Source organism: Tachysurus fulvidraco, chromosome 18, assembly GCF_022655615.1.
Source record: "Tachysurus fulvidraco isolate hzauxx_2018 chromosome 18, HZAU_PFXX_2.0, whole genome shotgun sequence".
Lineage (NCBI taxonomy): Eukaryota > Metazoa > Chordata > Actinopteri > Siluriformes > Bagridae > Tachysurus > Tachysurus fulvidraco.
The window spans coordinates 6,582,000-6,595,851 of record NC_062535.1 but is presented as its reverse complement, the minus strand read 5'-3'; the positions used below and the strand labels follow the sequence as shown (position 1 = coordinate 6,595,851).

At 38.1% G+C, this 13,852-nt stretch overlaps 1 protein-coding gene across 6 annotated transcripts; it reads left to right on the top strand.

Moving 5' to 3' along the window:
- Positions 1-2,222: 2,222 nt before the first annotated feature.
- On the top strand, positions 2,223-13,583 carry jam2a (junctional adhesion molecule 2a). Of its 6 annotated transcripts, none has more exons than XM_047803434.1 (12): positions 2,223-2,414; positions 8,287-8,352; positions 8,461-8,571; positions 8,842-8,991; positions 9,171-9,358; positions 10,091-10,193; positions 10,345-10,452; positions 11,226-11,231; positions 11,839-11,910; positions 12,311-12,344; positions 12,770-12,864; positions 12,902-13,583. In XM_047803434.1, exons 1-11 carry the CDS (start codon positions 2,366-2,368, stop codon positions 12,816-12,818), a joined length of 936 nt encoding a protein of 311 aa, XP_047659390.1. In that variant the 5' UTR covers positions 2,223-2,365; the 3' UTR covers positions 12,819-12,864; positions 12,902-13,583. The 6 variants fall into 6 exon arrangements, 5 of the variants coding, with proteins under 5 accessions (XP_047659390.1, XP_047659389.1, XP_047659391.1 ...); XR_007138483.1 differs by having other exon boundaries at positions 2,229-2,414; positions 11,219-11,231; XM_047803433.1 differs by having other exon boundaries at positions 2,224-2,414; positions 12,770-13,583.
- The last annotated feature ends 269 nt before the right edge of the window (positions 13,584-13,852 follow it).

Here is a 13,852-nt window from a genome sequence, read left to right as displayed (position 1 = left end):
CATGGTACCATGATAGGTTGCTAATAACTATTCCACAGTAAACTGTGAGTGGTATTATAACAGAGTGAAAGCGATTGGGAACAGCAGCAACTGTAAGGCCACGTAAAATCACAAAGCGGGTAAGCGCATGATGAAGTGCATAGTGCACAGAAGTCAACAACTTTCTGCTGAGTTAATAGCTACAGACCTCCAAACTTTGTGTGTCCTTCTGATTAGCTCAAGAACAGTCCATAGAGAGCTTCTTGGAATGGGTTTCCATGGCCAAGCAGCTGCAACCAAGCCTTACACACCAAGTGCAATGCAAAGCATTGGATGCAGTGGTGTGAATCATGCCACCATTGGACTCTAGAGCAGTGGAAACATGTTCTCTGAAGTGATGAATCACACTTCTCTGTCTGGAAATCTGATGGACGAGTCTGGGTTTGGCAGTTGCTAGGAGAATGAATCTTGCCTGACTACATTGTGCCAAGTGTATAGTTTGGTTGGGAAGGATTATGGTGTGGGTTTTTTAGGGATTGGGCTTCGCCCCTTAGTTCCAGTAAAAGGAACTCTTAATGCTTCAGTATACTAAGACACTAAGATTTCAGGCTCTCAACTTCGTTGGAGGGGGCACAGTGGCTTAGTGGTTAGCACGTTTGCCTCACACCTCCAGGGTTGGGGGTTTGATTCCCCCCTCCGCCTTGTGTGTGTGGAGTTTGCATGTTCTCAACGTGCCTCGGGGGTTTCCTCTGAGTACTCAGATTTCTTCCCGATGTCCAAAGACATGCATGGTAGGTTGATTGGTATCTCTGGAAAAATTGTCCGTAGTGTGTGAATGAATGACAGTGTGTGTGTGCCCTGCGATGGGTTGGCACTCCGTCCAAGGTGTATCCTGCCTTGATGCCCGATGATGCCTGTGATAGGCACAGGCTCCCCGTGACCCGAGAATAGTTGGGATAAGCGGTAGAAAATAAATGAATGAATGATCTCCGTGGGAACAGTTTGTGGATGTTCCAACATGATTGCACACCAGTCTAGAGGAACGGTAGGAACCCTCTAAACCTTGTGTAAATCCTTCAAAGAAGAGTTTCCAGAACTCCATAATAAACCCTACAAATTAAAAACGGGATGTCACTAAAGTTCACGTGCAAGTAAAGGTAGACGATATAGTGTATGTAAATGCCTGAGCATCATAACAATATGGGATTATTGAACATCACATTCCAGATTTAGTCCCACATGTGTCATATCAGAATAAGCTCCACTCTTCTGGAAAGGATTTACACCAAATTTTTGGATGTGTATATTGGGATTTGTTTTCCCCATTTATTCAGCTTCAGGAGCCTTAGTGAGGTCGGGCACTGATGTCAGGTAAAGAGGTCTCAGTTCATACCAAAGGTGTTCAATGAGGTTTAAGGTCAGGGCATGACATCTGATTTCTTCCACTCTATCCTTAACACACAATGTCTTGATGGAGCTTGCTTTGTGCACAGGGGCATTGTCATCCTGCAACAGTGTTTGGGCCTCTTAGTTCCGTTGAAGGAAAAACTACAGCATACACTGTCATTAAAAAAAAATCATACTTCATGCTTCATACTTTGCAGCGAGTGTTCGGGGAGATTCACATATAGGTGTTAAGATATGATGTATAACATAACACCCCCACTCCTGACACACAGAGACACAACACATCACTGAATGACCTGTTGAATAAAGTAGATTTTCAGCTATTATAATGGAATCACTGCAATAAAGTAAGGTTATGCCAGGGGTCTCATGTATTACAGAAAACATTTTCAGAGGAAATATTTCATGGAAAGTTCAGAATGATGTTCAATACTCTCTCTCCTGCCCTCAGCACTTCCTTCCTTAGTGAATGGCACTTGTGGAAGACAAAAATTAAAGAAAAAGTAAAAGAACAAAACAATTCCCTGTACTCGTATGACATATCTACAGTAATTAAAATCAGCACACCGTGCACATGATAATTTTATATTATATCAGTTATGATGTAAAAGATTGATACAGATAACATGTCATTTATTACACAGTGTCTTTTTGGTGTATAGACCCTTTTGGCTTACCATACAGCAGAGTGTCTAATAGAGAGTAACGGGATACAAGACAGGAGAAAGTCGTGCCTCGGATTAAAAGGTCTTGTCTGGTACACACAGACACACACACACACGCACACACACACGCACACGCACACACACACACACACACACACACACACACACACACACACACACACACACACACACACACACACACACACACCTGCTTGGAGAAAGGAAAACATTATAAACTCTCGGACAGCGCCGGACTCTCGTTATCATACTAAGCTCCCAGAGGATAACGAGACAAACTCCATAAACAGGATAAAATGAAGACTCCTGTTTCCTTGCCAGTACTTTTGCTGCTGTTACTACAGAGTAAGTAGACTGACTTTTCACCCACCTGCTCTTCTTAAGGCTTTTAATGGAATTAACTTGTAGGCTACTTAGGATGTGGCTGTTTTTCTCTTATAAAGCATGCGACAATTTCATATGAGATTAAATCAATAAGAAACCATATAAATACTAAAAAAATGTGTGTGTGAAAATACTATTTTCTATTCTAGAGAGTTTCTTTTATAAATGGGGGTTTTTACATTCAGCTATTCAGAGCTGAGATGAAATTTTGTAGCAGAATAATTAAATATATATCAGAAAGAATAAGAATACAAGAATGAATGAATAAATAAACTAACTAACTAACAAACTAACTTATCTAAATATGTGACTATCATTCAGACTGAGTGTTATTTAGATCAGTGTGCACAAAGTGTTAATACAATGCTGATAGAAATACACAAACAATACACAAGGCTGCATTCTAACATATTCATCTGTTCCGTTAGGGATCAGCCTTGTGTTACTGATCAGCCTTCACTTACTGATGTGCTATTCATTTCCCCCTCCTTTTTAATAATAGGCATTGTATAACAAACAGTGTACATTTACGACATGCTTGTTGTACTGTGCATATTACTAAAAAGGGGGGAAAATGAATAGCACATCAGTATTTGAATAGTCAAAGGCTAATCGTTGTTTGCACGTTGAATTTTCCATGTGAGGGATCATTCACACGGATTGCATGAAGGATTTACACTGACTGCTTTTTAAATAAATAAATAAAATAAATAAATAAACAAACAAACAAAACAGAAATTTATGGTGCTGTTAATTCAGCAAAGGCATCAAACTGAGAACTTGTTGGTAATAAAGACCTACACACACATTTTATTTCACATTTGTAGTACCAGAGGCAGCACATCACAGTGTAATCAGAAAATAGTGATGGTGTCCATACAGTATTTGTGTGTTTTTGTACAAGAAGTCGAGGCTTCATTTATAATCCACGGGAAGTTTCACAGTAAAACACTTAACGTGTAAAAGTCCATCTGATCTGATAATCTGTAGGTGCTTAGACATTATCCATGACTTTATGTGTGGTTATGTAATTATTAAGCTTAACGAGCTCAACCGTGATGTTTATGATGATAATATTTTTTTATTATATTTTAGAAATATTTCTATTTTGTCTGTTCTGTAAAATGAATACAAAAGTGTAAAAGTCCAAGTTCATACTCTCTGTGTCTCTGTGTAGATTAAACAGCTCAGAAAATAAATGGTTGCATGGATGATATAGAGAATAATTACACATGTGTGTGCTTCTGATTCTGCTCCTCAGATGTGCGTAACAAAGATAAACTGCGGGTGAACTATTAGCTGTGTGTGTGTGTGTGTGTGTGTGTGTTTGTGTGTAAAGGTGGGGCTATCTGTACCAGAGCCACCCGTCTGAGCCAGCTGTTCCCTCTGACAAGTGCAGAATTACATGCACACAGAGAACCTTTGTTTTCTCTCTGTCGTTCTTTCTTACCACTTGCCAAGTGACTTACATGAGAACATTTATCATTTGCCATGAAATGATGCCTCTGAGTAACAATGGACCAGCAGTAATAAGCATATTTATGGTGTTTCAGACCTCTGGGGACAATAGTATAGATATAGTTAACAGATTTTTAACACATATATGACATATTATTTAGGGTTACATGGCGGTGTGTTGCTATCTCACAGGTTCAGTCTAACTCGATAGATCCTTCTCTTCATTTTCTGTGTGGAATTGGCTGAAGTGTGAGCCTGACAAAGATAACATGATTATTAAAGATGAACGGATGATCCATCCAATTGATCCATCCATTCTCTACACCACTGATACTATTGGGTTGCAGGGAACATGAAGTCTACCCCAGGAGACTCAGGGCAAAACTCAACAGGATGCCAGTTACAATCACACAATTTAGAGAAGACAATCAGCCTACAAAGCTTGTCTTTTGATTGGGGATGGGGGTGGAAACCAACAAGGCATGTGGAGAACATGCCAAATCCACATACACACATTGCGTAGACAGGAATCAATCCCCAACCCTGGAGATGTGAGGCAGCCGTGCCGACCACTAAGACACCAAGACGCTTGATTTATTTAATTAAACTGAATAGTTATTTTTCTCTTTATGTAGTGTTACAGCTTTAAATAGCTTGGAGTGCTTTGTGTGTGTTGGCTGTTACAGTTTCATCAGGAATGTTAAGAGGTAGTGTGAACAGCTTCTTCTTATCTCCTTCTCGTTCAAAGTGTGCTACATTGCTACCAGCCACCTGATTGCCTTGTACAAAATCCCCCTCTGTTTCTTGCTTTCCTCCTCTGAGTATCGCTCTATGTTCCGGCCAGGTTGTTACAATGGAGTTCAGAAGGAAAGTGAAATGATAAGATGCCTGCTGCAAGGCCATGTCTAACATAAACTTTGCCTCCAAGCAGTTTTGATAGCTTCAGTCTTAGGAACAAAGTTGAGGCTTAATGTGGAGTAAACCCGTCCTACATCAGTCCAGAGTAAAGACAAATGTGCAGGACATTTGTGTATTTTTTTTAACTGTAATTATTCTGGATCTTGGAGCAGTAACTACACAGATCCAGAGCTTAGTTGGTGCAGCTATCTAATTTAACATCTTTTGTTGTCTGTAATCTGGACATATGCTGCTAGTGGAAGACTCACACAGTAATTAAAGTTAGGACACTTTATTTATTCCATGGTGAAATGGTTACTGTCTGTAACAAAGGGCTGACACTAATAGAAACATGCTAAATAAACTTTTCCTCACAAAAGTACTGTGTTTCGACAAAATAACCGTGACATGCTTGAACAAGCATGTGAACAAAATCAAATCTGTCGTTTGCTTTGCATATATAACATTATCCCAAACCGTTACACCTGTTTTTAATAATAAGTGCCCTCTCACGTGACTAGCCAATCTGAATCGACCGTTCTTTTTATTGTTCTTTGATGATGGCCAAGATTTCTGAAAGCCTGTAATGAAAGGGAAAGAGATATTAATAATAAACGGCAAGAATTATGTTCACTCATGTTGGAATCTTCTCTCAGGAAATACTTTTAATACTTTGTGTACATATTAGAATACAAAATGATTTGAAACTTATATTGAACAGATGGACACTCCTGGTTACACAATTAAAAAAATTAAAAATTATTTATAAATCACTTTCTGGTGTCCTCGGACGGTTCCTTTCGGAGTCTGGTTCCTCTCAAGGTTAACTCTTCATATCTTTTTTATAACTTCCTGAAACCGTTTCCTGTGGCTTGCTCATTAGCTATAAAGGTACTCATTCCTCTAAAGCTGCTTTGCGCAATACAAATATTTTAAATTAAAAATTGAACTGAATATTTTCATCCGAAACGTTTCGTCCTGTTCCATTTACTTTAGTGAATTTAGTGTATATTTACAATTTAATATTATATTAAGTTTTATTAGACCTACAGTTGAACATTTAGATTTGATACAATATTTTACTAAATACACGTTCCTGTGTGAACGACATGCTGTGTATTGGTACTGAAACTCTCCTTGATGGTACAATGCTGTTGTGAGAGTTTGTGCCTTTGTATTCTTGCCTTCAAATTTACTGCAAGAAATTCCTAGCAAAAGTGAGAAGTTAATTTATGTCGATTTGTCATAACTATAAAGGAAGCGATAATGAAAACAGGGTCAGGAAACACCACCTGAAGGTTAACTGGTGAAAACCAACAGGGAGAACTTACAGTACAGTTTCCGGCCGGGAAGCTCCTCCGACATGAGTCAGAAAACTAGCAATCAGTGATTCTGTTTATCTTTTCATTTTTGCTTTTGATTAGATTTCCAATGTCCGTAAACAAGGCACTTGTCCTCTAGGATTAATTAGAGTGAGTGTGTGACTCTAACACAGTGTTTTATAGTGTGACATTAAGCTCAGCCACATATCTGCATCTGTATTGTTTTCTTACTGTACAGTACATAACCCAGACTCAGCTGCAGGAGTCTTTTATTCTTATTTACACAATAAATACGTGTACGATTTTCTTTTTTTTTTTTATCTATAACTAGTAAAAGAGTGTGCAGTCGGATATGAAGCTTCGGGGGACAAAGAAAGACTATGATCGTTAACACAAGTCGTATGTTTCACAGTGCAGTCTCGTGTGGTGCTTCATGACGCTTTTACTGCATCTTTTATTTAAAGTGTCATAGAAGTGTTTATAGAACCATAACTCAATTAGACAATATTACTAGCTGGTACAAGAAGTTATTTTTTGAAGATGGTGTAGCCTCATTCTCCTACTGAATATAGATTTGAGTCCTTAAATGTATTTATAACTTCCAATGAAGCCAAAGTGTTTGTTGGAATTGTGTGTATTCTGTAACAAGAATCATTCATTTCGAGACAATAGTGAATGGGAATATATTGAAGAATTGCAAGCGAATGGCGAATGGTCGCGTGATGATGTGACGCATGACCTACAGTATGTGTAGAAACAGGATGATGAACAATGGTTGTGATGCCTAAATCCAATCAGCAGGGAGGAAGGGCTGCACCTGTTTCCTGTTCCTGAATGGAAGTCAGCCATAGTCTCACTTTCAGGAAAGCCAACCTGGTCGCTGCTTTTTCATCGTAGTGTGCGCGTCTGAATAACTATTTATATCCAATCTGGATATATTTTTTTCAGCTCATTTACTAGAAAACTTTGTATGAATACATATATCTTCCATTTAGGGGAAGAAACCAAATTTCATACAGGAGGGTTGTATTATTTCTTGAGAATTGGGGAAAAATATTAGACATTAGACGTGTGCCAATGTTCTACAACATTAGAGTTATTACCGCAAGTGTGCCATAATGTAGTATTCAAGCAACTATAAAATGATGAAATGTGTAGTAGCCCAGTGTTTAAGGTGTTGGCCTACTGATTGAAAGGTTGTGAGATTGAATCCCAGTTCCATCTAGCTGCCATTGCTGGGCCCCTGGGCAAGGCCCTTAATTGCTCAGCTGTATAAATGAGATAAACGTAAGCCGCTCCGGACAAATGTAGGATCATTTAAGGTTCTACATTGTAGCTTCTTCTTCTGAGGAAACATTTTAAAGATCATTATTATTATAATTGTTTCTCTGTCTGAAAGTACAAACCATCAACCTTTTTACCAGTACAGCATTTCATATCCCAGGCATTATAGAAATTGACTTATTAGACAATTTCAATCAGTATAAACAAATAAATATTTTTTTTGCCACTAGTCTGATATAGTCAGGACTTTAAGTGAGGGATGTGTGGTTTTCCCTCTGTTAGGATAAAACTTACACACAATTTTAGTGGCTGAAGATCAATCCTTGGGGCATCTCAGAGAGTAGGAATGGGTTTGAGATCAGCATGTACTTTGAAGGTACAAAAGTTTGTGTAAAAAAATAATTTCTACTTTTCTATAAATATATTGCTAGTAGTAGGCTAGGTAACAACTGAAATACTCATATAAAACTGCAAATTTAAAATCCCCAGACTGTCGACTTTCATATGAGCTCCACATTAACCCACACTGTGGACTAACATGACATTCAATACTGAACAAAACATAACAGGTGCAAATTCCATTTTTTCCTTCTGGGGAAAGAGGCAAAAAATATCTAAAAAAAAAAAAAACAACAACAACCAAAAACCTCTATCTTAAACACCTTGAAGAACCTTTTTAACTTGCTGTTTTATTTTAGTTTAAAAAGCTATTTATTCCTGTTTGTGACACTGTGGATAGACTGAACACTGAACGTCATCAGTTAACTTGTGTCAAATATCTTGTGTGCTAAAAGAAACTACATGTACCTGACTACATGTACTGGGAAAGAACTTCTATTTATATGTGAACAAATCTATTGTCTCGATATTAGATGTTCCTGTGGTTCCTGTCACGGTCACCACCTCCAGCCCTGTAGTAAAAGTGGAGGAATACTCAGGTGAGTGAAGTTTGGTGAGAAACGAGAGACGACGTAAGACACATCTCAATCAGGTCAATTATTGATATAATTCTATATTTCTTCTCATATTCTCTCTTTCCATTGTAGAGGCCAGGCTGTCTTGTGAGTTTAAGACCGAGAAAGATCAGAATCCTCGCATCGAGTGGAAGAAAAAGGAAATCGGCATGTCCTTTGTGTACTTTGATAACAACTTCTCAGGTGAGTGCCTTACTTTTATCTAGAATATTACTGACCCAGTGCATCCAAGAGAGCTATAAGGCCCAATTACCTTCAGGATTGATTGAATTAGAGAAAATAATCTGAAAAATAACTCTCATATGCAGAAGAACATCTCTTAACCAAATCAGCTGTTTAATATGGAGTTTGTCTCCTTTGGCTGCTGTAACAGGAATGTGGTTTTAACAGGAATGTGTGTCTTTTAGCCTTGTAGTGTATAAATGTGTGATCATTATCGCTTTTGTTCCACAGGACCTTTTGTGGGACGTGCAAAGATCGATGGGGCAACAATAACATTACAGAGGGTGACCCTGAAGGATGCTGGAGACTATCGCTGTGAGGTCAGCGCTTCTACAGACTCAGTCCAGCTGGGGGAGGCAAATATCACTCTGAAAGTGTTGGGTAGGTTTGTGTGATTGCTATACAGTTTATTTTCGCTATATATTTCCTTCACCATTATTCTCTGCTATCTGCACATTGCAAACTTACAGATTTGTGTTAGAATAACTTAGAGATGTGTGTTCAATGTGGAATGGCTGATTATATGTTTTACTCAAAATTCTTTGCTTCGTCTGCGTCAGTGCCTCCACACACGCCGTCCTGTGAGATCCCGAGTTCTGCACTTACTGGATCTGTAGTGGAGCTGCGCTGTAAAGACCAGTACAGTATTCCTCCAGCAAGTTACACCTGGTACAAAGACAAGAAGCCTGTCTTGCCACCACGCCATGGCAATACCACTTACTCTGTCAACAAGGACACAGGCATTCTTGTGAGACCAAATATTATGTATACAGTATTTAAACACCAATGCTTAAACGTTATCTTTATAGATGTTCAGTTAGAAGGATGAGGGAAATAAAACACATGAAGCCAACATTCACATTGTTTCTTGCTATTGTATTCTAGCTAGAGAGAGAGAGAGAGAGAGAGAGAGAGAGAGAGAGAGAGAGAGAGAGAGAGAGAGAGAGAGAGAGAGAGAGAGAGAGAGAGCATGAGAATGTCCATCCATTCTTTAAGGAGCACAGCCAGTTTTACTTTCTTGACAAAATTGCTTTCTTTCTTAGTAATGATAGCACTGTATTTACACCATAGATAAGGAAAATGGCATCATGCTTGTATTTTGATCAAATCCATAGGAACTATAGAGCAAATATAAAGTAGTAACTTTCCTCTGTGCTCATTCATTTTTGCACCACATTTAAAAGACAAGTCATTTATCAGTGTAAATGCGAATCTAGCACATGATTACATTGTTGTTGTTTTTTGTCACCTACATATAAAAACATTTTAAGTATTTTGAGTCCAGTTAAATCTCTGTTACAAAATAAGCCTCAACAGTCTCAGGAATAATCTCACTAAATAAACACTGACATGTCGACTTGACCCAACATTTCCAACACATGCACGTAGACAAGCAACCCAAACAGCCGTCAGTGTGAACATGTATGAATTCTTAGTGTTTGTTATTGGCATATTAATATTCTCTTGCTCTTTTGAATAGGCATTTCATAAAGTTACAATAGCTGACGCAGGATTGTACCACTGTGAGGCCAACAATGGGGTTGGAAAGTCAAAGAGCTGTGTAGGAAATCACATGGCAATCGGTGAGTGTGTGTTTCCATGTGGTGAAGACTAGCAAATGAATACATATCACTTACTGTATGTTCGCTGGTGTTTACTTACCACAAAGTCTTCAGCTTATTTTTCCACGAGTTATTTTGCAATCATCTCTTTTCTCACTTTTTACTCTCTCAGATGATTTAAATGTTCCAGGGATCGTGGCCGGGATTGTAATTCTATGCCTCGTCATATCTTTATGCACTCTTGGGGTCTGTTATGCTCACCGACAAGGCTACTTTAACCGTAAGTTTACAAAAACTGATGCAAGATCACTACTCCTGAGAAGGTTGGGGATTGTAGTTGATTGTAGTGGTTAAGGTGATGGACTAAAACTCAGGTTGTGAGTTTAAATCCCAACTCCACTGAGCTGCCACTGCCTGAGCAAGACCCTTAACTCTCAGTTCCTTAGATGAGTTAAAGATGTATGTAAATGTAAGATTTCAAGTTTGTTAAAGGTATTTGCCCTGATAGATGAGCAGTAACAGTTACTTCTTTGTGGGGTCATGGAGATGTCTTTTCTTCTTGGCATGATATAGAAACACACCTGAGGGCTCCAGAACACCAAACCTAAACACACACCTTAGGTTTGCTTCTATAGAGAAGTCCTTAATGATTAAATAATCATGTGTCATTATTAACAGGCAGCTACTAATTATTCTCTTAATGACTGGAATTTCGAATACTGTAATTATTGTTTTTTTTACCTGGATTCTAAATTTTGGTTGGTGAGAAAACTGTATTTAAATATATAATAACAGAGGGTACTTTGCTTTAGCTGACTTTTTTCTAATTCAGAAACCCGTATTAAGGAATCTAACCTTATAGTGTTATGCACAGTGTCTATGGAAATGCTTTTCCACCCTATTTATTTAAAATAGCAAAACTGTATTGTTATTAAATCGTCTGAATAACGCCTGATTGTACCAGCAAGCTGAATATTGAGGTAAATAAAACATTTAACCTTTTTTCTGTTTTTCTTTTGTTGTTTTTCTTCATCTCTTCATGGAAGGACACAGAGGAAGGTAAGGATACTGACTCACCGAGAATCTGATTTTGTGTGTGTGTGTGTGTGTGTGTGTGTGTGTGTGTGTGTGTGTGTGTGTGTGTGTGTGTGTGTGTGTGTGCGTGTGTGCATCCCAAACTAAAGTCTTAATCTAAATCCCATTTAAAAAATGGGTTTTCAGAAGTTTATTTACATGTTCAATTCGATTCAATTCGATTCAATTCAATTCAAGTTTATTTGTATAGCGCTTTTTACAATAGACATTGTCTCAAAGCAGCTTTACAGAACATAAACATAGAGCGGTTCTTGTTCCTGACTGTAGATCTATTTATTTGTTAGAACGTGGGGAATATCACGGAAATGCGACTGGCTAAACCTTACTTAATTGTACGTTTAAATAATGGCTTGTAAATAATGGCAAAATAAAATGTGCTTGGTTTTCCATCTGCGTGGACTGTAGTAGAGTAGAATATTTTGCATGCAGCTTGGCTAATCCCACTCTTCATTTTACCTCCCAAAGTCATTTCCACACACTCATTGGCTGTGAAACATTAGCATGATGAACAGTGTGCTGTTGCCCCCAACTGTTACCTCTGACCTGTTACCACCATGACCCCTTATTGCAGGTCATTCTGGATCCAACAGTGTCATGGAGTGGCTCACATCAGCAGCCAGAACCTCAACAGATCAGAGGACATGTGAGTTAGACAGAGTGACTGATTAAAAAAATGGGAGAAATAGGAGCACTAACGGCTGAAACGCATGAAAAGATGGTAAAAGATGATCATTAACAAACACAGCTTAATAAACCTAAATAAATTCACCAACAACCCAAGAACAAGCCTTGAGGTTAGATATTCACAGAAACACCGGCCAGCTAAAAACAATGAGACTAGTGGAATCACCTTAGCTGATAGAAACAAACAGGTTCATGTCTAGAGCTACAGTGGTTTATTTTTAGGACAATACTCTTTTATTAAAAGCACCAAGAATTGTTCTGGAGGAATTTGCTATTATTTTAGCTTCCTGCCCTTTTACAGTACATACTGTTAATAAATGTATTGTTTTTAATATATGTGGTGTATTTTTCCCCTTTAGCCCTCATGCTGGTTATGGACCTCCTTCACAGAATGTGAGTATTAAGTGCTCTGAACTGTGTCTATAGTTTTTTTTTTTTTTTACATAAAACAAGAGGAAAAGGTACATAGAGGACGACATGGTCTCACTTGCAAAATCATTAGCATGTATATTGGTGTGGAGGATAGAGTTCATGCTTTTTCTTACAAATTTACTTAAAATAAAATAAAACCCAGCTTCGTTGGTTGGAACGTACGCATTTACAGTATTTTGATACTAAGGTCATTTTTTTTTTCATTAAAAACATGTAACTCATTCTCTTTGATTCCACACAGAAATCTGAACGAGTCGATATTTGTAGTGTAAAGTTCTTTTAATTGTGTTTGAAAAATGTTTCAAATCTTACTCGTATGTTCACATCTGCAGATTAAAGGAATATTTTAATGCAGTATTTTAAGTTGTACTTTTTAACTTTCACAGGTTCAGGACTTCAAACACACGCAGTCATTTATGCTGTAAGAAGCTTTGATAGTTCCTCCAAAAACACACACACACACACACACACACACACACACACACACACACACACACACACACACACACATACAAAAAAAAAAAACATGCCACATTTACAGACCCTGGACCCTGACAGTGGAGACTGGTGTTTGACTGTGGATCTGATCCGGACACAGAACCATATTTTCCCCCATGCAGGACACTAATGTGGATCCTCTAAAAAGACTTAATGTGTAGCTCAAGTCAATCAGTGAATTTGTATCAGCCCACCTCCCTGCTGGGTTCTTTTCCCACTACTGCCTTCTGGTGGACACAGTATGTAACATAATCAGAGCTGAAATGTGCCACACTTTAAAACATTTTAAAAAAGTGTGAGTCTCGCTAAAGCATGGTATGTTGTTACAGAATTGTTAACTTGATGTGTTCAGCGTCTTCTCGTGCCTTGCTAAGGGAACATTACTAGGATGCTAGATTCACTGGTTAGTCAGGTCACTTGCATAAATAAACACAATAAACACTAACCAAGAATTGCGCTTTCTAGAATGTTACCCATGAGTAAAAACGATCTTTTACTGGATGTAATTATGACTATATTTGTATTTTGAATGGTGCCTTTTTATTTGAAATGTACAGTATCTGTTTTGATTGAAATGCATGAATGATTTGCTGTATATTTTATCATTATTAAAAGACCTTTTCTTGTTTTTGCTAATGTTATTAGCTAATGCTAGTACTTTTTACACACACACACTCACACACACACACACACACACACACACACACACACACACGCACCAAAAAGCCACCACATAGACTTAACTAAGCAAATACACAAATTCATAGCGTTTCTATTCTATTCTATTCTATTTATTTTGACTGATGTAAAAGGTGTTGCTCTGCATCAGAAGGGTTAAATTATTGGTCTGCATTAAGCAAAGAAAACAACTAAGCAAGGTAGCTCACAGGTTATGGGTTAAGGTGTTGGGTTACTGATCAGAAGGTTGTGAATCCCTGCACCACCAAGCAGCCACCACTGGGCCCTTGAGC

Excerpts from the sequence above, each read along its gene's own strand:
- jam2a (XM_047803434.1), top strand. The coding sequence starts at position 2,366 with ATGAAGACTCCTGTTTCCTTGCCAGTACTTTTGCTGCTGTTACTACAG. Across the intron at positions 9,359-10,090 it reads ACAAGGACACAGGCATTCTT|GCATTTCATAAAGTTACAAT; the intron begins GTGAGACCAAAT and ends TCTTTTGAATAG. Across the intron at positions 12,345-12,769 it reads ATGGACCTCCTTCACAGAAT|GTTCAGGACTTCAAACACAC; the intron begins GTGAGTATTAAG and ends TAACTTTCACAG.